The sequence below is a fragment of the Onychostruthus taczanowskii genome, unplaced genomic scaffold (assembly GCF_017590055.1).
Source record: "Onychostruthus taczanowskii isolate IOZ18803 unplaced genomic scaffold, ASM1759005v1 scaffold9, whole genome shotgun sequence".
Classification (NCBI taxonomy): domain Eukaryota; kingdom Metazoa; phylum Chordata; class Aves; order Passeriformes; family Passeridae; genus Onychostruthus; species Onychostruthus taczanowskii.
The window spans coordinates 2,270,330-2,297,008 of NW_024506993.1; the positions used below are offsets into that span (position 1 = coordinate 2,270,330).

Below are 26,679 nucleotides of genomic sequence, written 5' to 3' on the forward strand. Positions count from 1 at the left end.
TAAACTGAGTATTAATTTTCATCATGTAGCTGAATGAGCTGCTGAAATGGGAGTAGCAAATGCTTGGGTGATTCCAACCTAAAAGAGCAAAAAACCATTTTCCAGTCCATCATTGCTCAGGTATTAGTCAGAATAAAATCTATTCATAGCACAGAACCTCTTACTGTGACACTTCATTTGCAAAATTAGGCACAGCCTGACAGTGTCTGACAGTTCAAGTTATATTTGAGAGATTTTGTGGAGGGAAAATGTTGTTCCTCTCTGTATTTCCATGTCTTAGAGGATGTTTTGCTGTCTGGATCTCAGAAAAATCTAAAACCGAGAGCAAACTACAGAAGCCAAGATTTCCATCAGCCAGGACAGGTTACAAAGAGCTGCACATGAAAGTCTCCATGTGATCCACCATGAAACATTGTAGGATTTTAGAAATTCTCAGCACAATAGGCTGAGAGCAGCTTTTTCAAAGGCTTTTTATGCCTAAGTGCGAGGACTTTGAAAATTTGCCTACAAGTGACTGGAACCGAATCCTGTGTGAACATGTGAGGGTGGAGCTGAGCCTTTGAATTGAGCTCGGATTTAGGCCAACACGTTCTCTCCTGTTCCGTGGCACATCCTCCCAGGCCCTGCTGGGTGGTGGCACAGGAAAGGAGGATTGAAACAGAGGTAAAAATGAGGAGAGATTTGGAGAGACACATTCCAGCCCTGATTCTAAATTGTTTAACTCTGGGATCCTTCTCTTCCCCCCCTACGTGTTGGTGACTGGTGGATGTCACTTGGAAGGAACAGTTGATTTGGTGACAATTTCTTCCATTTCCCACAGAGATAAAACAAATGGATGGGTGCTGCTGTTTCATATCCACCTGCCTCATGGCTTTGGAGAAGTTTAATCCTTCCCTCTGGTAGGGAATGAGGTGTTGGTGGAGCTCCCAGGTGAATATCCAGGGGTGTCCTTCCATCAGCCACACTGTCAGTGTTGGAAAAGATTCATTTCTTTATGAAGACATTTATCTACTCTCACATACATCAAACTGCAAATTTATTTAAATATGTCTTGAAAGCTCTTTTATGTTTTCAGGAAACATTTTATATATGGAATCAGATAACAAAATAGTCACAAGAGGCAAAGGATGTCAAATTCTTCATTGGCTGTGCAATCTGAAGAGTTTTGAAATCACTCAAAAATGGGTGAATTACAGCCTTGACCAAAGCTTTTTGACATAGAAACTTAAAGCTATCTTAATTCATTATCTTGGGGCTGAAAAAGCACCACAGGAGGAATTGCACAACAAAATTATCTGGGATTTTTCCAGCCAGAAACCAGAATAAGTGGTAAGAGCACTTTCCTAAATCCATAGGAATATTTGCTGGCAAAACCAAGCAGTTCCAGGTCTAAGACTGGCAGATTATTTCCTCAATTAATTTCTTGTAATCAATGCTGTCAAGAATAATAGAAAGCCCAAATATCTTCTTAAGTTTATTGAGGTGCTGATGTTATTGTCATGGTTTAGGTAACACTTGGCTTTGTTGCTGTACTGTGCTGAGGTTTATCCATGCAAGTATTTCCAATATCTATATGTTATATTGTTATATTTCATGTGTACATGTATTTATTTGTAAGGGAAAAAGAGGAAGATGAAAAAATAAAGGGAAGAGGAAGAGGAGAAGGAGAAGGAGAGAAGGAGAAGGAAGAGGAGAAGGAGAAGAAGAAGGAGAAGGAGGAGAAGAAGGAGAAGGAGAAGAAGAAAGAAGAGGAAGAGGAAATGGAAGTTGAATAGAAAAGGAAAGGGGAAACAAAAGGAAGAGGAAGGAGAAAGAGGAAAGAGGAAGAGGAGGAGGAAGAGGAATTTCTGCAATCCATGCCATATAATTAAAAAACCAGAAGAGTACAGCTCTTTATGGAGCCATGTCCACGGTTTGAGGACCTCAATTCCACCTCCCTAAGTACTTTTAACCGAAACCAGGATGTCACCTTAGACCTTACATCGATCCCAAAGAACACTTCAATCAGAATTACACCTCTTTGGCAGAAGGATCATTTCAGCTCTGCTGAGTCCCTGCAATAATGGGATGATCAGAAGGCTGCAGGAATGCTGGATGCTGAGCAGGAAGACAGAGCTATTACTTTGGAGCTCCACCTCCTGCTCCAGATGCACATTGTTTATATTCTCTTGACATATTGTCTCTTCTCTTATTGCAAGTGCTTGCATCTTCCACAGACAGAGCTTGAAAATTTAATCTATATATTTAAATATTAAAAAGGTTATTTTGACTTTAATTTTTAAATGAACCATTAGCACAATCCTGAATTTGACAGAAGATAAAGTAGATGTAAAACAAAAGCAAATTTATTCCTTCTATGTTTTGTCATTTGACTGCCATGTCTTTAACTTGTCTTTCATTCAGTTGCACATAGGAATAGAGGGAAGAATTCCCAGAGATTAATCTATTTTCTACTGAAAAATGGACTGTGATGAAAGTAATGGAATCACAGAATGGTTTGGTTGGAATAGCACTTAAATTTCATTTCATTCAACCCCTGCTGTGGTCACAGACACCGTCCACCATCCCAGGTTTCTCCAAGCCTCATCCAACCTGGTCTTAGACAATTCCAGGGATGGGTCCTGTTTGAGCCCTTCAGAAATACCTTCTCTGGCTTTATTTTTGATTGTTTTTATTTACAATAAATATTGGTTTTGTGGCAATTAAAAAATCAATTAACTCATTCTACAAGTTGTTCCTATCTTGCACTTGGAGTAATGGCATGGAACAGCATATAGAAAAGAAGAAAATTGGTGAAACTCAGGAGAAATATTTCCCTTTTATGCTAAAAGGCTGATCAATAATTTACTGGGAAAACAGATTCCAAGGAAAACAAAAAAGCAGAGGGCTTTACTTTTAGTACTAATTCAAAAAAACCAAACCAAAACTAAATTGCTTTTATATCAATGTATCCATTATGCTGAGCTCTGCAGTGCAAAGTTCAGAGGTCTCAAAACCCCTCTGTATTTGGTGCCTTCAACAGCTTCGTTTAGAACCCCAAACCAACACAGGCTCACCCCAGAATCTCTTGTCTGACCTGTGGGACATCCCTCCTTTATTGGCTCTGCATCTCTGGAATCCCCTGAAAGCGAGGGGGCTGCTCTGCCAAGGCAAACAGAAATCCATCCTCGTGGGCATTGATTTAGGACCAGAGGAAATTTCTCAGTCACAGATTTTGTTGTCTGACTTGTGAAGAAATTCGGGATGTAGTTTTCCTTGCTGTTGAAGCGTTTGGCAGCGATGGCTCACGGGGAGCTGGAATGTGCCTGTCCCAGCTGGGAATTTGGGACCCTTGTACCAAATCCAATACTCACGGGATTTTTTGGTGGTGACATTCACCGGGGTGCTGGAGGGCCCTGTCCCCGCAGTGTTGTAGGCTCGGACTGTTGCAAAATACACCGTGTTAGCTCTCAGGCCCGTGATGTTTTTGGCTGTCACATTCCCACTGACTCTGACCTTCCCAGCTGTGCTTTCCTTGGGATCATCTATCCAATATAAAACCTAAAAAGTGAGAACAAAGAACAGGCAATTCATTGTGTTCCAGCAATTAGAGGCTTGGCTGGGAAGCAGACATGCTGACAAGGAAGATTTCGAGGAATACAGGATTTTTTTGTACTTCAATCTAGCAGGATGTAAACCCAGGCATGAATATTTATAGAGAAGCAATAACATTTCAGAGACTGAATCCCAATTAAGGAACTAAATGAAATCCTTAAATTTACAGATGTCCAGAAGGAAACCTTTGATAAGGTAAGGAATGATAAAAGCTTTGCTGGTTTTATGGTTGAACACAATGAAAGAAAACCTTAAGAGATACAAAAGAGCATTTATCTCAATCATCTAATGGGTTTTTAATTATTTTGTATCCTGGCTCTAGTTTTGATTCAGTGACACCTGTTTAGACTTGCTTTTTTTTTAGTGAGTAATTGATTTAGGAAGATTTGTGGACTGTACATGATGTACATGTACATATACGTCTTATTACCTTCATTTATACATTGCAATGATAGCACAGAATTTAAAGTGTTTTTGACTTGTTTTCCTCTTATATACAAATTTAAAAAAAAAAAAAAAATTGCTTCACTATGCAAGTAAAATGACCAGGAATGATATCTGACATTACTTAATCCTAAAATTACAGAATCATTTAGGTTGGAAAATATCTTTAAGTCCAACCATTAACTCAGCAATGCCAAGGGCAGCACTAAACCATGTCCCCAATGCCACACCCACATGGCTTTTAAATCCCTGCAGGGATGGAGACTCCTCCACTGCCCTCTTCAAGTGTTTGAGCTAATGGTTGGACCTGATGGTCTTAAAGGTCTTTTCCAGCCTAAATGATTTTATTAAGAGCAGGGAGAAGTTAAAAGCCTTTCAGTGCACCACAGCACAAGCTCTTGTAGTGCTGGAGTAAATTTATCCTCCCCTGCTCTGTCAGCAGTGCCACGTGTGCCTGTCCCCAAATCTGAGCACAGCAAGTCTGGGACAGAGCTGCAGTTCTGGGCTGTAAATCCTCCTGATTATCTCAGGGGGGGCTCTGCTAATGAGACCCAGGGCAAGAGCTCCACACTCTGCGGACTTGGAAGCAGCAGTTTGTTAACTGGGAGGAGGAGCCAGAAGGCCAAAAGGATTCCGGACAGGAAAGAGACAACTTCAAGGTGTCAGAGCCCCTCACCCCGTGGCCCAGCCCCTCACCTCATAGCCCAGCACCCTGCCCGTGTGCCGGTTCCAGGGGATGGGCAGCCAGGACACCTCCACCGCCGCCGCCGACACGCTCAGCGCCGAGGCACCCGCCGGGGCCATCTGTGGCTCTGGGACAGGGAAAACACAGCTGCTGGGACATGGTGTGACACAGGGACAGTGCTAGGGGAGGAGATGCTGTGGGTGAACAGCAGGAAGAGCCCCTGGTGGAACCATGAGCTTTGTTCTCCACTTATGGTGGGATGCCAGCAAAACCTGTTCTCAGAATTGTCCATTCCCCATCTGCTGGAGCAGATTTTCAGAGGTCAGCCACACTGAGTGGTCTGAGGAACCAGACCCACTGAGAGCAACACCTTTGAGTGTTTCCCAGTTTTCCCAACACACTCAGCAGGAGCACCTTGGGGACAAATGAGTTGAAACAGGCCCTCTACTGAAAATCATTCTGAAAATTTTCCCCTTGCTATTTTTATTTCAGATTCCCATCTCCTGCCTCACGCCTGTTATAAACATCCAACGAGCAGGTTTGAGCAGGGCCCTTAAAAACCCTGTGAGATCTGCCTGATCACATCTGTCACCTATTGCTGCTACACACCCATTACCACTAGGAGTAACTGGTGTTACCATCCTCTCCTGAGTAGATGATGGAAATGGAGCTCAGGGTCCCTTCTCCCTCGTTGTTGTAGACACCAACTTTGACCTCGAAAGGAGAGAGGGGTGTGATGCTCTCGTTCCTATAAACGTATTTGCTGGATTCCACCGAGGCCACCACAGCTTTGGTCCAGGTTGTTGAGCCAAGGGGACGGAACATGACGACGTAGCCAAAACCTTCCCCGTTCTGGAGCTCTTCTGACACTGGCTGTAGTGACAAGGCAGTCAATAAAGGTTTGCGAGTATCCACAGTTTTAATTGAATCTTCATTCCCTGATTGTATTTTAGTGGTATTGATTTAGTTGGCTGTGCCTTGGAGAAGATAATAATGTTTGCCCCATCCGTCAATGTAATATTGAAATAAAAATCAAAATAATAAATCTATCGGGGCAATCAATTTAGAAACAAAAGATCTGATCAGCTCCATTAGAGTTGTCTCTTTCAGGCATGAAGTTTGCAAAATTAAAAACATTTCACTCAGTACAAGTTGTAGCTTGTAGATTTTTTTTCTTTCCCAAAGGGGCATAGGAATGCTAATTTTAAATAAATGATTTTAAAGGAAAAAAAGAGTTGGGAAGGAACAAATGTATACAAAGAAATGTGTGTCAGTTGTATAATTGCCTGCCTCTGAGTACAGTACTGATGTATTTTTTTCAGCAAGGAGAAAGCCTCAAGTGCATGAACATATTCTTATTTAAGAAATAAGAACAGAAATGTTCCTGCAAGTCAACATGGCAAAATTAATGTTTCTATTAATAAAATCTCATGTCAAGATACGTATGAAAGGCTCTAACTGAAAAGGCAATTACAGCAACACCGTGTCCAGCATGAAGTTTGGTTTTTCATGGGATAAAAATACTTCCACATTCTCAAAGCAAGAGGACATTTATGAAATAAAATCAGGATTAAATGGAGGAAGGAAGTGTTTCTCAGTAAAACTGCATTTATTTCAGAGGCTTGCATCAAAGGAAAGGGCATGGAAAAGCAGGCATGGAAAATGGTGCAAAAAGACAGAAAAAGGGTCAGGACCTGAGTCCTGGCTCCAACCTCTTCTCCTGCAAACTCTTGGGAGCACAAACAGTGTGAGATGATAGGGGAAAATCTGGAAGCACCTCAGAAGACTTCAGGGCACTTATGTTATTTTTATCATCAATTCCTTCTAATTCAAATAATAAAAATAATGATAATAAGCCTGCCCTAGCATTTATAACATGTGCCTTTCCTTTAATGTTGTACGAACACTCAATATTCCCCTTTCCATCTCTTCTCCAGCCTTGAGAGAGTTAAATGTGAGGGATGATGCCTCACTGAGGATTTATAGGAGTTCAAGCTACTTTCTAGAGCATTTAATTTGTTTTTGAGGCTTCTGTGACCTCAGATTTAATCAAGACATTTAGTGAGTTCATCACAGAAAGCCGCAGAGTCGTGTTCAGTGTTGTTTGCTGGCCATAATTAGGATTTCTTCTGATTGTTTTTCGGGACACACTACGGAGTCCAACAGGATAATTTGATTGAGATCTCTCAGGTTGTTTTCGATTTTCATGTTTTTCTGCTCCCAAAGAGGAGAAAATGAAGCAAAAGAGTGAAAGGTGCAGATGGAGAAAAACTTACTTCAAGGTAAGTGGAATTTCACTCTGTTTGCAGCACAGGGAGGGGAAAACATCAGTGGTGTTATTTATCTAGTGGAGATTTTTAAAAATTTCTTTTGATCTGGTTTTTCACTTTTTGACCAAGCAGCTACCCCATCACTTCCCAGGCTTTGCCAGAGGCTGCCTGCCTTCATCCCAGTGCCTGTGGGCAGCTGCTGGGAGGCTGGAAAAGGAGGCTCCTTCCCACAGCACTCACTTTCTACTCTCTGAAATGACCTGCACTCACCCTTTGCAACTTGTCTGGCATTAACTTCTCTGGAAATGTGTATTCTCTGCTCTCGCTGGAGTGCTGCAGAATTAAAGGGCTCATCTCCTTTAACGCATAATAGGATATGTCTTGTCAGCACAGTGTTCCAGAATGGAAAACATGTAAACAAAAGTAGGAAAAATGTAAATGCAGAAAATGGCCAAGCAGATTAGTGTGTTAAGCACCTCCTGTACAATGGAGATAAGAGGGTAATGCAGACTTCTAAACATCTTTACAACACGGCTCTTAAACTGTTTATTTTTACAAATTGTTCCCTACAACACAGAAAACTTGCTGTATATCTTACAGGCTGTTTGCCCTCCACATCCAGGGTGAAATCCAGGCTCGACCAAAGCCGGTGACCAAAAGCCTTTGGATTTCAGCAGAGCTGTGGTTTCACCCACAGATTTATCCCCGCAGGGGTTGACTGAGCTCAGAATTACCTCCCATGTGATGACCAGCTCGGAGCGGCTCCCTCCTCCTCCGCCGATGTTCGTGGGTGCCACCACAGGAACTGGAGAAGAAAAGGAGTTGGTGTTTGCAGCTGGCTCCCCGAGGCTCAGTCCTGGGGCTGGACCTCTTTAATGTCTTTATGGCTGATCTGGACCTCGGGAAGTTCACAGCTGGCACCTATTTGGATCTGCTGGAGGGCTCTGCAGAGGGATCTGGGCAGGCTGGATCCACGGGATGGGACCAGCAGTGTGAGGCTCAACAAGGTGAAGTGCAGGGTCCTGCTCCTGGGTTACAACAGCCCCATGGAGCACTCCAGGGCGAGGAAAGAATGGCTGGAAAGTGGCCCAGCAAAAAAGGATCTGGGTGTGCTGGTGACAGCAGCTGAAGACGAGGCCAGGTGTGCCCAGGTGAGGAGGAAGGCCAAGGTCACCTGGCCTGGATCAGCAGCCAGGGCAGTGATTGTCCCTCTGCACTGGGCACTGCGGAGGCCACACCTCGAGTGCTGTGTCCAGCTCTGGACAAAGCTGTGGTCAGCCAAAGGTTGGACTCAGTGATCCTGGAGGCCTTTCCAAGGGGGTGAGCAGAGCATTTCCTACCTCACCTGCAGCCATTCCACCTCTCAGCAGTGGAACACGGATTACATTGCGCAGCAGCCCATTTAAAATGAACTGAGATGATGTTTACACGTTTTCTAAGGCTGAAGCCATAGATGAATTTGATACATGAGTACCCTGGTTCAAAAAATTAATTAAAGAACTGGGAGCATCAAGTATCTGACATTATTATGCCTCATCAACTAATTGGCAAAATGATGTTCCATTCAGACTGTAGCTGCAACACTACTGATTTACTAATTATGCATTTGTTCAGTAAACATGTTGTTGGAGCAATATATTAATTTTTTAATTGGTTGTATGCTTTCCTTAACAAATTCAAAACTCACAAGTTGCTTTTCTCCTTCTCCCAAGACTTTAAATGTCCAAGAGTTGGTTGATTAGAGTTGGATTTCTCCAGCATTCCACAGGTGTGGGGCACCAGAGGTGGAGGACTGAGATCAGGGAACTCTGTTGAGGTTGAAGGGGCTCATGGTGGAGACGCAAAGACAATATCAGTATTTCCTGCCTCTTGCTTTATATTTTTTCTTTAAGGTCCCTTCCAACCCAAACCATTCTATGGTTCCATGATATCATGTTCTTTTTCAGCTGCTGGAGCAGTATAAGAAAAGGGACATCCCTGGAAGGGGCAGAGACAGGAACCCTCTACTGGACATTTGGTGGTGCAATCTCCAAACCCTGTCTTCAGAAATTTCAGGATTTTTTTGTCATTGTCTTCATTCAGCTCTCACTGTCTGAAAAGCTGATGTGCAGGGTGAGAAATAGGAGGGATGTTTACATCTCAGAAGCCCTTTATTCAGAGATTTTGGGCAAGTTTTGACATATCTGCTTGTCCTTCCCATTGACAAATGCATTAACCCAGCTCCAAGGGTGGAAATAAAAGCAACAGTGCTTAAAGTTCACAGAAACTGATGCCAATCCATAATATAATTTATATTATATGTAATTAAATATATGAATTATATATAATTCCCAGATTCTAGTCCATGTATAAATAAATATCTGATTTCATCCTCTAGAAATGGGAGGAATTTCAGAATAATTTTTCTGTGTAGCCATAAGAATGAGTCTAAGAGCAAACAGCCTGAGTTCTTCTGGAGGGTTTCACAGAGCTGTTCATTTTTGTCACTCACAGTCAATGTCTTTGGGCACACCAGAGGCAAACAATCTCAGACTGACAAGAACTGCATGGAAACAGTAAAACAAACTTTCAAGCCTGGTGTTCCACTGTTTCATGAACCAAGTGATGCTCAATTAGCTCATGTGTTAAATGTGTTGGGTACTTGCTACATTTGCATGGGGAGAATTTTGTGCTGCGGCTCAGCAGAGCCTCAACTGGGTCAGAGTTGAGAAACAGATGAAAATTTACAGCTGAGTGCACCAACAGAGGCTCAATTAATTCGCAGCTCCATTTTAATGAAATGAACAGTGGCTCATTTGCATTCACAAATCTACTAATGCTCAGATTTTAGCTGCCAAAATAGTTATTACAACAGCAGAGCTCAAATTCACCCTTTCCTGGCCATGTATTTACTGTCCACACTGCCCTGCTGATTTCAGGTTGCTATTCTGATTGAAAAATTAAAGAAGCTGATATTGTCCCACTGCACTGCAACATTTGGAGACAGGGATTTACAGCAGTGAAGGAGTTAAGCAGCTAAAACCTGAAGTGAGACTTTCTGTCTCTTTTGTTAAACTTCAGACAGAGCTACACTGCACAGAAATAATCTTCCTTGTGTTATTGCCATGATAAATAACAATAATTTTATTGTTTCTTTCTCCTCGTTGCCCCAGCCTTGTGAATCCCTCTAATAAATAAATAAATAAAAGCTTTAAAAGATGAAAGCTTTCACTGCCTGTCTAGTTTTGAATATCCCACTTTACAAAGCCCCACAGTGGTAACAGCAACAAAAACCTTCTCAAGATTAATTTGGTCTTTGTGATCAATCATATAATGGAGAATATTCGTTTGAGATACTCTGCTGGGAAATTTTAAAAATCTGACCTCCTCTGGAAGGTGCTGGGGTTGGAACTAGATGGTCTTTAAGGTCCCTACCAATCCAAACCATTCTGGGATTCTATTCCCAGAAACAAATGGATTCCACATTCTAAAAGAAATGTGGGTTTTTTTCTGTATAATGTACAATACTGTATTTTGAATTCTGTCCTGAAATGCAGCTTGCCAAACTTTGGAGCTTGGCAAATGAGATAAACAGAGAAGAGAAAGTGGATTGTAAAACCTGCTTCCATTTTACTGCTTTCCATCCCATAACACACTGATTTTATAGGTGGGAGACAGTTGACAAGCAGGAGGCTGGGAGGAACATAAAACAAACCAAAGGTTTGGGCTGCAAATAAATTGTACCAAACTGAGCAGGTCAAAGAACTGACAGTGTTGGTCACACAAGAACGAGGCAGCTTCCCTTGAGGTGCCAGGTCCCAGAAGATAAATGAGTAAAGGTCAGACAGACAGACAGAAAGGATTCCACTCTGGAGACAGCAGAAGCTGTTGGTTTCACTGGGCTTTGGATCCTGTCATTTATTTCCTCCAATATCCAAAGTTAAAATTATCCTGCTCCTCCTGATGCTCAAACATCATGGTATCAAACATCTCTGCAGCCAAGGTACATTCAGAGAGTAGAGTTATCATTTCATGTGCAAGTCCCTGAACAGAGTAAAAACTTGGATTTATTTGGGAGAACAAAAAATTGTTCTGCCCAATTGCTTGAGCGAAAGGTTGGTTAGGACACATCAAAGGGAGGAACATAGGCTAACTCCAGCTTTTATCATGGAATGGTCATTGGTTTGGGTTGGAAGGGACCTTAAAGCCTATCCAGTCCTACCACCTTCCACTGTCCTGATACCTTGTGCAGGCTGCCCTAGAACAGAGGCTGGACAGAGTTAAGGAATAAAGCAGGGATTGATTCAAAGGATCTCCTCCATGGATCCACCTTGGGCAGCACAAGAGCCCAGCCAGGGCTGCAGCCAAGATGAACCCAAATGGTCACAAAATGGACAACCAGCCACAACCAGGCTCACTTTGATCAGGTCTGCTCTGTTTGCTTGTTGGAGTTCAGTGTCCAATTCCAGCTGCAGCCCCTGCACTCCCATCCTGCTTGTTTTTCTCTCTCCAGCCCACGGGGTTTGTGCTCTTGGGCTGAGATTTGGATCATTTGTCCTTGGTCCCCAGCTGGGGCAGGAATTGTTTTGTCTCCCTGCTCTGTGCAGAGAACTCACCATCCCCTAGAATGAAGCTCAGAACTTCAAAGTAAAGCAGTACAGAATCTGAAAAATATAAAAGCTAAACCTGAGGCATCAATCCCAGGTTGCTCAAAGTCCCTCCAGTAACAGGTTCTTGTGGAACACGTTGGATCCCTGCCCATAGAATTGGGTAAATAACCCTGTAGGAATGAGTGGCTCTACTTCAGTGAAATTCCCACAGTTGAGAGCTGGAAAAACCTGGCAGAAAGTAGGGCCTTACCTGCTGCTTTGGTTTTCAGGAGTGCCGACGGGCTGCTGGGCTCCCCGATCCCAACGCTGTTGCTGGCGACCACGCGGAACTCGTACTCAACCCAGGGGCTTAAATCCACCACGGTGGCCTTGTGAGTCCTGCCATTAATGACTTCAGGAGCTGAAGGCAAGCATGACACCAACAATGGGTTTTGGAGGCAATGAATGGCACTTGCTAAACAAAAAATCCAAGGCAAGCCCCGAATTGCTCACCTGTGGCGACCGCCTGCCATCCCACCGAGAAGGGAGTCCTGGTCTGGACACTGTAGATCTGCACTGGGCTGTTGTTATCTGCTCCAGGCTTCCAGGATAACCCAGCAGTTGTGCTAGAAACATGTTCAACTTTAACATCTTCTGGTGGACCTGGAGGGCCTGACACGATCAGCATTTTAAGAGGAAGGTATTGGGAAGAGAAGATTCACCGCTGGAATGGTTTGGGAAATTCTTACTTTCTCAAGTCAGAGGAATTATTCATGAAGCTGCAGCGTCATAAAAGCTGCACAATCCCTAAATGATGGCTCCATGCCTGGATTACATTTTTATGAGTCAGGAAAATTAATGTCTTGATGTTGCTAACATGAGAACTACAAACAAAGGAATGATTTCTTTTTTGTGTCTGACAAAGAAAGGCACCCAGTGTTGTCTTCTGTTGAACCATTGAACAGTCTGAGAATTCCTACTGAATTCAATCAAAACTGAGGTTCAGAAGGAATGCAGGATGGTGCACTACACAGATTTCTGATTTCTCCCAGGGTTTACAGACCTGCTCCCATGACAGCATTTCCTCACTGCTGGCGGTAAAAACTCAGTTAGAAAATAATATTTCATATTATCTCCAAATAGGTGAAAGGAATGAGGTATTTTGATTTTCCCAGCTTGCACAGTGACCCAGAGATGCCTGAAGGAAATAACAACACTGCTGAGATTAGAGGATTTCTCTCCTATCTATGTGGCTCAAAATTTTTGCCAAAGACACCAGGGCAGAACTGCAGAGGTTCTCCTGGGTTGGCTGAACACCAGGATCATGCTGGCCACAATTTTGGGGCCAAGATTAAAAGAGAGAGAACAATTCACTATTGAAATGTGGAATTGATATCCTAGGAATCATTTAAACAACAGCTGATGTTAAGATTTCCTAATTCCTCTAGAAGATATGTGTGTCTCCCTTACAGACATACCTCTCACAATTATATCTGCTGTTGCAGATTGACTGTCTAAAGAAGTTTGCACCATGCACACATATTTCCCAGAATGATGCAGCTGAATATTTCTTATCATCAAATCCCCAGCAGATTCCTGGAGAGATACCAAAAAAAAAAAAAAAAAAAAAAAAGTTAACCCATCACTCACAACATGCTTTCCATACTGGGCATTTTTATAAATTGCTCAATATTAATACAAAATTCAGCTTTTAAATTAAAATATTCATAGCTATCATCAGTTTCTTTCATGGGGACATTTTTATTATGGCTTCACAAATAACTCAAGCGCCTTTATGAAATTTAGGGAAGAAAAATAAATGTTTGCAGCCCTTGTAAAGAAACAGTGATTTGCCAGGCATATAAACAGCGAGGGAGGAATTATGATAAACATTCGTGTCGTGTAAAGACTGTGGCAAAGAGTTTCATTAAGGAGTTTGGGAAACTCACCCTTCCAATCCTTTCAAAGTGATGTATTCCTCTGCTCAAATCAATCCTCTGGCCATTGAATGACCACGAGAACCCCACGTCCAGGGAGGGGTCGTGGGACACCTGGCATGGCAGGACAATGCTCTCTCCAACTGTTGCATCTGTGTCAGAGGGGGGGATAGTGATCACAGTCCTTTCTGAGGAGACAAAAAAATTACATCTTTTTAATTAAAATTCTTACAAAAATAGCAGTTATTGAAGGAGGTTTGTACCATTTGGGAAGTGATTTCAAATTGGCTCAAATGTTCTGTAATAAAGGGAATTCTCTCTAATATAGAGATGATTTTAGAACACTCCTATGGCAGTACCAAGACCACATTGTATGCCTGAGAGTGAGCAGAAGTGAGAGGAATACCCTAAATTAGTTTGTATTTATATTAGGAACACCCTAAATTATACTACTTCATAAAGCCCATAATCAATAATTATGATTTCAGTCAAAATGTACAGATTTCTCTCAAAAATGTGCTCATGGTTCTCCAAACTTGAAGAATTCTCCTGGCCAAAAACTGCAGGAAAAGCAAAATTGCTTCTCATTTCCACTTACTTTAAACAACAACCTTAATCTGTATTAATGTCAGTGATACTTTACTCCACAGCACTACTCAAGTTACAGCTTCAAAGACATTCACAGGCAGGAAAATTATTTATTTGATCATTTTTAACCCATTACATTGAGACCCAAACTTGCAGCTCTTAGGAAGGCAAGTATCAGCTCGCTGAAGGGGAAAGAAATGGGTTTATATGGCTTCACTTTTGTTGATATGACTGGCAGACAGATTAGAGATAACAACCACTTTGTTGTAAGCAATTCCCTTGAATAAAGCTTTTGTGCATGCAAGTGTTATAAAGTGGTGAGAATTTAGACACATGTAGAAAATGAGAGCAGAATCACTTCAACAATATTAATATGATCTGAAAATAATGTGAGAGGAGGAGAAGGAAATGTGCACGAGCTGGATTAGTTCAATGCTCATCACAGCTTAACTCCAGAATTTAGGTGATTCTTAAATCACAGAATTCTGGAAAGGTTTGGGTTGGAAAGGGCCTTAAATCCCATTCAGTGCCACCCCTGCCATGGCAGGGACCCCTTCCAGTGCCCCAGGCTGCTCCAAGCCCTGTCCAACCTGTTTTTGGACACTGCTGTTATCACAAGAAATCTCCTTTATTATTGGCCTGAAGCTGTTTACCTCCACCAAATAAATCTTGAAAACTGTCCTTTTGGGAATTACACTGGCTTTGGGTATGAGGTGTGTTTTTTAGTAGTGATAACAAAAATAAATTAATTTATTATGGTATTCCCATCCTCTTGGACCTCTTGTTGTATCCTCCTCATCCCCACTAATGCAGAATGTTCACTTGGGTGATATTTTTTACTTCTTTTATGGGCTTGTCTTCAAAACTTCCATCTCAAACACTTTAAAAAGCTTCTTAAAAGCTCTTGCTTCTGCCTTATCCATCTATCTTGCTTAGCAACAGCAAACATGCATTATATGGCAAATCCCATTCTAGAGGAGAAAAGAGGGGAGATGTGAGTGCTGGAGGTGTAATAAAGACTTCTCCCACAAAGAATAAACAACTCAATGAGCAGCAATAAACTTAATTTGCACATTAGCTATGCTTTCCCAAGTTCTGACATTTCAGTTGAAAATAATGCTGAAGCAATGAGGCCTATAATTGAACAGCCCAAACTTCTCCAGAGGGGAAACAAAAACAAATGTTCCCTGCAAACAAGATCATTTTTATACCATGTTGTTACTTGGTGTTTTAATAAACTTCATAAATGCCAAACAAAATAGGGGTTTTTTTTTCATGTTTTAATGGGATTTTCCCACATTGCCACAATGTATGGGACATGTGAAAGGGGGAGAACTTTAATGCAGTCAGAGCTGCAGAAACCCTGAAGTTCTTGGTGCTTTCATTGCTGGCTGTGCTGCAGCCCCATCTCAGGTCACACTTTGAGCTGTATCAGTGCTAATTGCTCTGTCAGAAGGTGAATATTAAAAAGATTTTGACCAGAGGCAAAGTTAAGGAGGAGATCACACTGCAGGCCGCAGCAACCCTTCTGATACTGCTGAAAAGGAGGATATTAAAATAAAACAGTTACAAAATCAGAGAATCTTGGGGTGGAAGGGTTTTTAAAGCTCATCTCGGCCCACAAAAAAAGGAAATACTGAAATACCTTTCACAATCAGGTTCCCTGAGTTCCTGGCAGTTCCAAACTGGTTTGTGGCTACACAAGTGTAAACCCCAGCATCCACCTTGGAGATGTTGGAGATCCTGAGGCTGCCATCCTCCAGGAACACCACCCTGGGGAAAAACAAGCAAAATGGAATCACAGAATCCCAGAGTGGCTTGGGTTGGATGGATCTTAAAGCTCATCCCACCCCTGCCATGGACAGGGACAGGGACACCTTGCACCATCCCAGGTTGTCCCAAGCCCTGTCCAGCCTGGCCTTGGACACTTCCAGGGAAGGGGAATCCACAACTTTCCTGAGCAACAATAGAAAAATAGAAATAAAAAAGACTTCTGGCAGAATAATAGTAACAGAAATGCAGTGCTACTTTTAATATTTAAACGTTTCCATTATGATTTTTCTCTTCTACAGCAAGGTGAATCTGTGTTAACCAATTTTCACCTCTTCTGCTTTTTAATTTCTATATTAGAAATGTTTTATTGGCAAACTGGGGTTGATCATTCACTTTTCCAGGTAACTTTCATAGAGCAAAATCTGGAATCTCAAGAGAAAGTCAAAAGACTCAACTTGCTATTAACTTGTGTTCTATTTTACCATGGTTTTGTTGGGGTTTTTTTGGGTTTTTTTACAGATCCCAGTGCTCCTAAGCTAAGCTAAGGTTGTGTGTGAGCCCAGCTGACCATGGAGTTCTGTCAGGATTATTAAAAGATATTATCAGACTGGCTGAGATGCTCAAATGCCACCTCACAAGCCAAGGAGCCAAATCAAATCCATCACTGTCTCACAGGGCCCTCAAACCACCCTGGAGTCACTGAGTTGTTTATATCAGTTTGCAAAGAATTGGGGAAATTGCATCTAATGGTAATTTCAGGACCACTCCTGGGTTTTATGGACAAAATTAATTTTTAAGCTTGTTCATATTTTGGTTTTTTATGTTATTGAGATGCTTTGGGATGTAAGTCAGGACAAGGATTTCTGGGATAAGCTGTCACTGTACCTGGCACCCTTCTGCTGTCACAGACAAGGACAGAACTTCAGGATTTTGGGGATTTTCTACAGAATCACACAGAACACACATCTAAAAGTAGAGGATTTTCAAATCATAGCTGAATTAGCAACGAACTTTAGCACAGAAAATATTATTCTGTAATATTTTGGGGGTTTTCCTCCACTTCTTCAACATCCACCTGGTAAATGTGGAACTTGAGCAATTTTTTTCTGAGTTTAGAAGAAATCTAAGACATGAAGGTCCTGGAAGTTTCATAAAAATGGGGTCAGGTTTCCTATGTGCACCTCCTCTTGCCACTAAGCTCAGTCCTCAAGAGGCATTAGAGGATCTGCACCCAAATGTCACATTTCCTTACAGTCAAAAAAATTCAGTGTAAGCCACATCTCCACAGGAAGCCAGGCTCCATTCACTGCAGCAGCACTGCATCATTTTTTATATCCCTCATTTAATTGACATTTAACTCTAATACAAGGCTCCTTTCATAAAATAGAAAATATCTAATTCATGCATCACAGCTTGGGTATTTAATATTTATTACTAACAACATAAGATTGGGTGATGTACTGAATTATTAAAGAAAATGAACAATCACAAGAGCAGAAGTTGGAGCTGGCAGCAGCATCAGAACCATTAAACACACACAAAAAAGCCCCATCACAGTGTGTTTCTGTTTCTCATTCTGGCATTTATACATTTGTAACTGCAAGTGGAACACACATCAGACCTTGTCCTGCTCCTGTTACACCCTCCCAACAGCTCAGCTGGGAAGGAGAAGCACTAAACTTGGATTTCTGGTGATCTTCTGGCTTATATCCCCCTAATTCCACGTGTCCCACCCTCATCTGAACTTTCCCTGCACAAATATCTGCTCCTGAGCAGGGCAGGGTGGATTTAGGACCAGGACAAGCAGAGATGTCCCTGTGGTGCTGCTGTCACTGGGGTGTGCAGCTGGGAGGGGAAGGGATTTAGGCTTGAGTGAAAAATCTTTGTTTCCTTGGCAATAATCACCAGGTGCTGCAGCAGCTCTGGGTTTGCCACTTGTGCTACAGTGAGGAAATAAGTTCAGGTTTAATAATCCATCATATTGAACAGGAACAGAGCAAAATAGGAGGAAGTAAAGTCCCCTCCTCCATACAGAGATGTGTCAGCTGAATGGTATTTTCTTGGATAAGGAAAGGTGAATGAAGTTGTGCCAGGGGAGGGTTAGGTTGGATTTTAGGGAAAGGTTCTTTCCCCAGAGGGTGCTGGCACTGCCCAGGCTCCCCAGGGAATGGGCACAGAGGCTGCCAGAACTCCAGGGGAGTTTGGAAAACCCTCCCAGGGATGGCTAGGGTGGGATTTGGGGTGTCTGTTCAGGTCAGGAGCTGGATCTTGGCACCTGGGGCAGCGTTTCTGATCCTCGTGGGTCCCTTCCCACTCAGGATATTCCATGATTCTGTGATCCCATGGACTGAGCTGGTGTCACAGCTGTGCATCCACACAGGAGCCCTGGGTCCTCTCCCTCACACACCTATGACTGTTCCAAAGGCAGCTTTGAACATGAAGAAGCATTTCCAAGTATTCCCCTTCTGCCTCTGCAATATTTTTTACATTAATGATGCTTTTCTCCCCATCAGCTTGCACCAACCAGCAGAACTGCTGGTGATAAAACAGGGGATGCAATTGAGCGGCTGGGTAACATATGGTGTTCATCAAACAGTATCCAAAGAGAGTCCAGTGTGAATCAGCAAATGTTCATAAATTGGGCACCTGAATAATAATTCATAACAAGTCATCTCAGTGTCTTTCTCTCCATCAAATATTGATGACCTGTTACTTTTACTGCAGTTGCACCTAAAAGCTCTTAGGTGCAAATTAAAATCCAGAAGCGGCATAAAGCAAAAAAATTGAAAAGGACAATCTCCAACCCCAAAAGCTTCAATGTAGGTAAATACACAGGAAAAAAACAGTCAGTAAAATACAGAATAGCAAAGGGGAGAAGCTTTGAAAGCTCTGTCTTAGCCCCTGTGGATTCTGGTTGCAGCTTTTCTACTGAAGTTTGGTCATGCCTCAGATTTTTCATCCCTGTATTCTTCATGATGAATTGAGACCTTGATAATTCCCATCTCTCTCATTTAGCCACTAAGAGGGGTTTGTACCCACTCAGGAGCTGACAGTGTCACGTTTGATCTGAAGAAATGCTGTTCTGAAACAATATTTCAATGGCTGGGCAGGCTGAGGATGGAATGGCTCTTTTAATGGATCAAAAAGGAGCTTAGCAGAGAGAAAATCTGCTAAATAAAAGCTCCTGAGTTGTTTGAAACAGGTCACGCTACCTAACAACAATTAGAGCGAGCAGTAAATAAGACACTCAGGCAGAATTTGTGTAAGAGCACAAAGGACTCCAGAATAATTAGTTTAGTGGGGAAGGGAATGAAAAAAAATGTTTTAAAAAGTGAGAAATTTCCAGCTGCCCTGAGGTCTGTGACAGGAGAGGGATGGGAAGACAGAGCACAGCAGCAAATCAAGATGATGCATTTCAAACGTGAGAAAAACAACAGCACTCTCTGAAACGCTGCCCCAGGTGTCAAGAACAGCAGAGTTGCCCTAAACTCCCTCAGAGCCACGACTTTGTGCCCTGGGTGGGTTCAGAGGGGCTGCACTTTGTCCTCTGCCATTTCTCTCCCAAATCAGGGAGCTGTGATGCAGAAGGCCATGGGAATATTGCCTTGAACGGCCTTTGGATCAAGCTCTGACAAATGGTTTCAAAAGAAGCTGTGAAAGGCACGTCTCACCTGCTGAAAGGCTTGCGGGAAACCATTCCTTTTCACAACATTTGAGGCTGTGTGAAGGCTATAGATAATAATTCTTAGCAGCTGCATCACAAGACAAGGTAATTCCAAGTGCTGTGATGAGACAGAAAAGTTTAACTTGTCCAACACAATGCAAGGAGAATATTTTGTCTGTCAGGAAAACTGGACTTCTCTCAATAAGTAAATAAGTGCCTGTCAAAGGCCCAAAAGCACAAGATGTGAAGCAGATCTGATAAATGCAGTGCTGGGAAAGAAGGAGGAGAAGGAAGAACTCAGGGCCCAGCTGAGTTCATAAAGATCTGTGGCACCAAGGGATTGCTTAAGCCCAGCCTAACTCGAGGCTGGCATTTCTGATTTACAAAATGCTTAAATCTTAGACTTTTCCTGCTTTCTCCCGTGCTCCTGCCTGGTGCTACCTCAGGTGAGCAGCTCATTTAAATCAAGCTGCTGTGAGCAAAAGAAGAGATGAAAATCCACTTCTGACTATTCATGCAAAGTTCCTGCACACCAGGGTGAGTTGGGAATACACAGAAATATTATTCCATATAGAATTGTGGAATGGTTTGGGTTGGAAGGGACCTTAAAGATCATCCAGATCCATGGGCAGGGACGCCTCCCACTGTCCCAGGCTGCTCCCAGCCCCAGTGTCCAGCCTGGCCTTGGGCACTGCCAGGGATCCAGGAGCAGCCACAGCTGCTCTGGGCACCTGTGCCAGTGTTTTGTCACCAGCAATGTAAAATATTTCTTCCTCATTCCTAATCTAACCTGACCCTTTTTTACTTTAAAGCCAGCAGATATAAATATTGAAATTCCCCTCTGAGTGACTCCATCAGGAGATGAGATGAGCACCATGTGCAGGGAGGGAAAACAAACAGCTTCCCCGGGATCTGCTGGAGTCAGAGCTCCGTGTGATGTTCAAAAAGAAGAGTTTGCAAAGTTTGTGCAGAAGCCAGAGGCTGTGGGGAAGAGGTGAGAGCTCATTAAAATTGTCACACATACTTTTTAAGTAAAGAACTTGAGAAATCAAGCAGGGATGATAGGTACAGCTTTTAATTAACCGGGCCAAACAAACCATCTCCGAACTTGTTGTCTCGTGTGAACAAAAGATTGTTGATGGCTATTTGCTTTGATCTTAAGAGCATGAAAGAATAATATGTATTTAACAAGGCTGATAGAAGAAATAAAATCTGAGAAAAGAAAGATGTGTCAAGTCATTAGATTTAAAAGTGCAGCAGGGGTAGCTTTGTGCACTGCTGCATTGTTCAGCCAATCTGTTTTTGGGAGAGGGGGATGTTAATTCATGGATATGAAATGCATGGATTCAAACAGCAAAGGGCTTTGAAATCCCCATCAAAATCTTGAGCTGGATCCGTGTAAAACTGGGTGGATTCTGCAGCTTTCAGCACTGCCAGAAGGGCAGCTCTCCCTTCAAGGGTGTAATTCTTTTCCAAATAAAGTAACCCTGGTACTTTGTAAAGATTCCCTCTCCTTGTCTCCTGTCTGCCTCTCACATCTGACACCTCCCAGCGTTATTGAAGCCTCATCACGGCACTGTGCTGATAAAAAGAGAGGAATCTGGATCTGATGAAATCAGAGGCAAAGTAATTTTTATTATCTGAGAAATCCTATTTGAAACCATGTCTGCTCAGCCTCCCCGTGCTGCTCAGGAGCAAACCCCCTCTTTATTTCCAGGCTGTGCAAAGATATATTGTTTATAAATTTCTCCAGACATGCTGCCAGACACTGAGACAATATCTGACTCCTCTAATTTTACCAAGATTGAGGAGCAGGAGAGGCTGCATTAAAAACTACAAAGGGAAGTAAGTGAGGGGCAGAAAGATGAGCACAACTCCCAAACGACTCGGAATTAGCAGTGATTTATGCAGATGGAAATGTGAGTAAAGTTTGGCTGAGTGAATGACTTGTCCCTGCTGCTGACAGCCCTGGTATTTTTGAAAAGGTCCCACTGAATCCCATCTGAGATCTGACTGTCTGTATCATATGTTAATGATCTTTGTACCTGTTTATTCTATTCTGAGCATAATTTGTATGCTAATAGCGTTGCCATTTAATAAACTGCACTTAAAAGATTTTCCTTATCTGCATGCTGATATAAATGAGCTTCAGGGTTGACTGACAATTAAGTGGAAATCAAATAAATGTCATTATAATCTTTTAACTATTTGGATCAAAACAAAATTACACAATCCAGCTGAATAGTCTTATTAAAATATTGTAGAAAATAATATTATTAGAAATTATTAAATGTGATGCTAGAAGTCTTCCATCCTATTTCTTAAAATTCTCCCCTCTTCCTAAAAATAGAATTATTTTTGCATCAAATCCCTGCAATTGGGACCACAAATATTTATTTATGTAAATATATACAGCCATCTGAACTGAGCTGTACTCCATCATACAGATTCCAGAGAAAACACAGAATTTTCAGGAGCTGCTACTGCCTTTAACATAAAATAGCAAAAATTGTTTTGCCCTGTCTGTAACACACTCAGGGATTAAATGTGAGGCAGATGTTCCTCTGTGATGGCCAAAGGAAAAAAGTGAGAAAAGCACCCAAATGTGCCCAAATGTCTTGTAGTGACACATCCCAGAGCTGGCAGGCAGGGAATACTGGGCAACAGCACCTCTGTGTGTATGGGAAAGAAAAGCAGAAAAGCAACAGAATTGCCAAATAAAACAGCTGCCAATTTCTTTGTCTTCCAAGTTCTGCTGGTTTTATGAAATCTTTCTAACTCCACTACATCAGACAAAAGCTCTCCCCGAGCAGGATGGGATGTCCACACTGCCACTATTCTAATCCCACCATTAATCATCATTTTTATGATCCAGACACTATCAGGAGCTCTGACTCAGCCCTTCACACAACTAAATTCACTCCAGATGTAAAACTAAGCCCTTAATATGGGATTTAAGTAGACTTTAACCAGTACAGAAGGCCCTGAATTTCCCTCTGCGTGGGAGTTTCATTCACTTGCAGGAAGCTTCTTCCCTCTCTGCTTGTCAGAACACATTTCAGGAGCACAAGAACAATAAAACCTGCTGGTAATCTTAAAGCATTCTGTCCAGACAACAAGCAGCTGACACGAGCATGGCCCTGCTTGAATTTCAGAAACACTGCAATAGAATCAGAGACCAAAAACCCCAAAACAGAATCAGAGAATGGCAGGATGGTTTGGAGTGGAAGGGACCTTAAAGCTCATCCCATTCCACCCCTGCCATGGGCAGGGACAGCTTCCACTACCCCAGGGTGCTCCAAACCCCATCCAGCCAGGTCCATCACCTATAATTTCTTGAGCCTCTTGGTTGTGCTCCCCTTGGATCTGCAGGAAACCTGGGACAATCCTCCTTGGGCTGGTGAATTTAAGCTCAGTTTGAGTGACAGTGATGGGGACTGGGTGTGGCTCACTGAAGCCCCAGAGCCACATCCTTGCATAGAAAGTTTCTGTCTTTTTGATGTGTTAGTCACATTCTGTCTCTTGTGTGTGTCCCTTCAGCTTTTCCTTTCCTTTTCCAGAGTTCCCTTTCACTGAAAATCTGAGATAATTTGTAGCTCTTGTGGAAAAGGAGCAATGAAAGAGCAACATTCCTTTGTCTCCCAAAATCCCATGGCTAAACCAGAGCTGTTTGTGGCCACCAACAGATCTTTCACATTGGCCAAGCATCAGCCACTTCTCCACAGTGCCCTCACTACGTGACCCTTCCCACTCCAAACGACCCCAGAAATCCCTCCCTGGAAGATTCTTTGTTCATCATGCCTGGAAATTGCCTGGCTGCAGTCTCTGTGCCCACCACGTTGTCCTGTGCAGGGCCAGCAGCTGGATTTTGATGCTCCTCAGGGATCCCTTCCAACCTGGGACATTTTGTGATTCTTTGTCAATCAATCTCCTTTACATCACCTCCCCACCACACCTTGATCTCTTCCCTCCAATGTCACACTTTCTTTGAGAACTCTGGGGATCACCATCTTTGATTTGGTGCCTCTGCAACAAATTTGGTGCATTTTTTCCCAAATTTGGGGCATGTTTTCCAAATTTGGTGCATTTTTTTTCCCAAATTTGGTGTATGTTTTCCAAATCTGATGCATGTTTTCCAAGTTTGGTGCATGTTTTCCAAGTTTGGTGCATGTTTTCCAAATCTGGTGCATGTTTTCCAAGTTTGATAGATCTTTTCCATCCCACACTGGGATTTTTGATGCTGCAGCAATACCATCAGCAGCAATGATATGCATGGCAGCACAACTTGGACTGGGAGAGAAGCACAGAAGGTCGCATTCTCTCATTACTTTTTTTCCTGCAAACTCCTAATTAGGAACCTTGATTCCCAGCCTGCTCAGTGGAAAAAATCCAATGAGATTATCTGGCTTTGGATGGAATCCTGAACATCCATCAGAAAATGTGCATGGAGCAGGGACAGGGCACGAGCTGGAAGGGGGAGAGGGCACAGCACTGACACTCACTGGGGGTTGTGTTATTACAATACCTTGTGACAGGGAAGACTGACAGATTTCCTGGGATGTCTCAGCGTGCAGGACAGCCCCTTGGAAAGGCTCCCCCTAACAAGGCTGCTGTAACATGAGTGGGAACAATTTCAAATTGCATCAGAGAGGTGTCCTGCGGAGGGGAGTTGTAATAAATCCCCTTTTTCACGTGAGAACATCTGCTTCATTTACTTCCTCCATGCTCCCATTATCTGGTGTGCTAAACACTGGCACTGAGCACTCAGCAGTGCAGGGTGAAATTAGGTTTGTTGGCTTGTTCCGTTGTGAAACTCTCCAAGAAGAGAGAAAAGAAAGGAAAAACCCTTTTCTCCTGTCTTCCCCTGCACCAATATCCTCTGGCTGCTGCCTGGGTCAGGTAGCAATGGGGGTCCCCTCCTGCCTTCTTGTTACTCTGCAGTGCCTTGACTTCAAATGGAAACAGAACAGAGGGAGAAGAAAGGGGAGAAACAAAGGAAAATAAGATAAAGAAGGAAAAATAAAGTGTTTCTTTTTTTCTTCCCATCATCTGCGCTCGATCTTCCTTCTCCTTATCTCCCTCCTCATCTTTCAAATTTTCCATTCCCCTGCCTTCACTCTCAGCGTGGGGACCAAGAGCAAAATAACCAGAAAGATGGAGAAGAAGGAAAGACTGAAGGCACTTCAGGAGAGTTTGGGGTGTTTTCTGACAAGCTTTTGGTTGTAAAACTTCTGCCAATATCAGCAGTTCTGGTGATTCCTGTGGCTGCTGCCATGTGTGATGTTCCTTCAGATCCAGTGGCACTGTTCAGGGGGCAGCACTGGAAAATGCCTACAACCAATACCGAAACCAGACGAACTTCCCTGCTGAGAGCAAATAAATCCTCAGTAAAAACATTGGAACAGCCTCTCTCAGCTCTCTGCAATTCCCTTCTCTTTTCTGTCTGAAACCAGGAGCACTGTGATGCCAGCCCTGGATATTTTTAACTAGAAAATACTTCCTGCAGCTCTCAGCATTCCCTGGGGAATGGTGTGATGGTGGGGTTTGTCTGGTTAGCACCAAATCTTCTGTGACACTGGGGTTTCAGAGATAAAAAACACTTCTAAACAGCAACCCCAGGTTTTGTAGGAGTTTTCAAGTCTTAAAAAGCAACTTCAGACCAAACACTGCAAGCAGGCAGGTAAATCTGTGCTTTTAATTCCTGTCAATCTGTTTGTAAGCAAGGAATGGAGCTGAAGTGATTCATCAAATTTAGCAGAGGTGGAATCAATGCCATTGGTTCTCCAGGCAAAAGTGGGATTTCATCAACAGATAAGCTTAATTTGTATTCGTGTTGACTTTCAGCAGTGGTGTCTGAGATAGCTGGAATTGCTCTGATTGCTGATGCCCACACTTCAAGTGCTCTATTTAAATACTAAAATAGGAAATGAACTTCTTTACAAGCACACAGACACTGATAAGATAGAAGGGTTAAGGCATCTCATCAAAGCTATGCAAAACTCCTCGTGGTGGAAAAGCGAGGAGGATAAAAACAGAGACACACTTAATCCAGGCTTCAAAAACCAGACTTAAAAAATAAAATAATAGTAAAATTAATATCCCAGTGCTATTCACCCAGCTGCATTGCTGTAGAAAGCTGGGAATAGAACAGTAAGTTCTGGAATTTATAAGAAAAATAGATTTTATATGGAACTTTGCACCTGCATGCAAATATCTGGGGTATTTTATGTGCAAGCAGTGGGTGAGGAAAGCAGGGTGGCACTAAGCAGCCTGTCTCCTCTTTGCCTGTGCCACTCAGCTGCTTTGACTTCAAGGCAGTTGTGGGTTTTTTCAGATGCTGTGGATGGATTTCATTCCCTCAGCTTTGCTCATCTAAGTTTGGTGTCTCATTTGAGAGGGAGGCACCTGCCAAGAACAAGTAAATAACTCCCTTAGGCTGCATATTGACTTCAGCTAAAGAATAGTCAAGTGCCATCAATCTCCTCCTTTGTTAGCAGACTAGTGCAAATTTTAGAATTTTCTATCCATTTGGTCTTGATTCCTCCCCAAGCAGATTTTTTTATTTATTTTTAAGGATAACGGATATTCTGAAGCTAAACCAACAGCATTGACATTCTGGTAATTGAAATGTTTCCCTGAAGTTTGCTGAACTGTCCTGACACATTTCTGCTCAAATTGGTTGGAGCTGAAATGCTGTTTCACAGACAATGCATTTTGTGTTTGATCAGGGCATTGAGTGAGGACTTCTCCTGTTTACCAATAATCACAGCAGAAGCTGAGCTGGGAGGGACCCACAAGGATCAGAACCCAACCCCAAAATCCCACCCTGAGCATCCCTGGGAGGGTTTTCCAAACCCTCCTGGAGCTCTGGGGCTGTGCCTATTCCCTGGGGAGCCTGGGCAGTACCAGCACCCTCTGGGGAAGGACCTTTCCCAAAAATCCAACCTAAACCTCCCCTAACACAGCTCCAGCCATTCCCTCTCCCAGGGAACAGAATTGGAGCTGCCCCTCAGGAGAAGCTGCAGACTTTTAGACTTTTGAACTCTCTGTTTGTCTAATTCCATCCACAAACACAAAACAATCATTTTCTCAAATAACAAAAAAAAAAAAAAAAAAAAAAAAAAAACTTAAAATTTTAAAATACTACCCTTTTTTT

General features: G+C 42.6%; 1 protein-coding gene across 1 annotated transcript in view; it reads right to left on the reverse strand.

Moving 5' to 3' along the window:
- LOC121347251 (contactin-6-like) overlaps positions 1-26,679 on the reverse strand; it is an 81,730-nt gene that overhangs the window by 1,845 nt on the left and 53,206 nt on the right. Inside the window, exons 10-18 of the mRNA XM_041425783.1 lie at positions 15,732-15,859; positions 13,511-13,686; positions 13,040-13,157; positions 12,075-12,233; positions 11,833-11,982; positions 7,728-7,798; positions 5,362-5,596; positions 4,735-4,850; positions 3,354-3,540 (exon numbers count right to left, since the gene is read on the reverse strand). Of these exons, the coding sequence (XP_041281717.1) occupies positions 3,354-3,540; positions 4,735-4,850; positions 5,362-5,596; positions 7,728-7,798; positions 11,833-11,982; positions 12,075-12,233; positions 13,040-13,157; positions 13,511-13,686; positions 15,732-15,859 (1,340 nt within the window). The remainder of the gene's footprint in view (positions 1-3,353; positions 3,541-4,734; positions 4,851-5,361; positions 5,597-7,727; positions 7,799-11,832; positions 11,983-12,074; positions 12,234-13,039; positions 13,158-13,510; positions 13,687-15,731; positions 15,860-26,679) is intronic.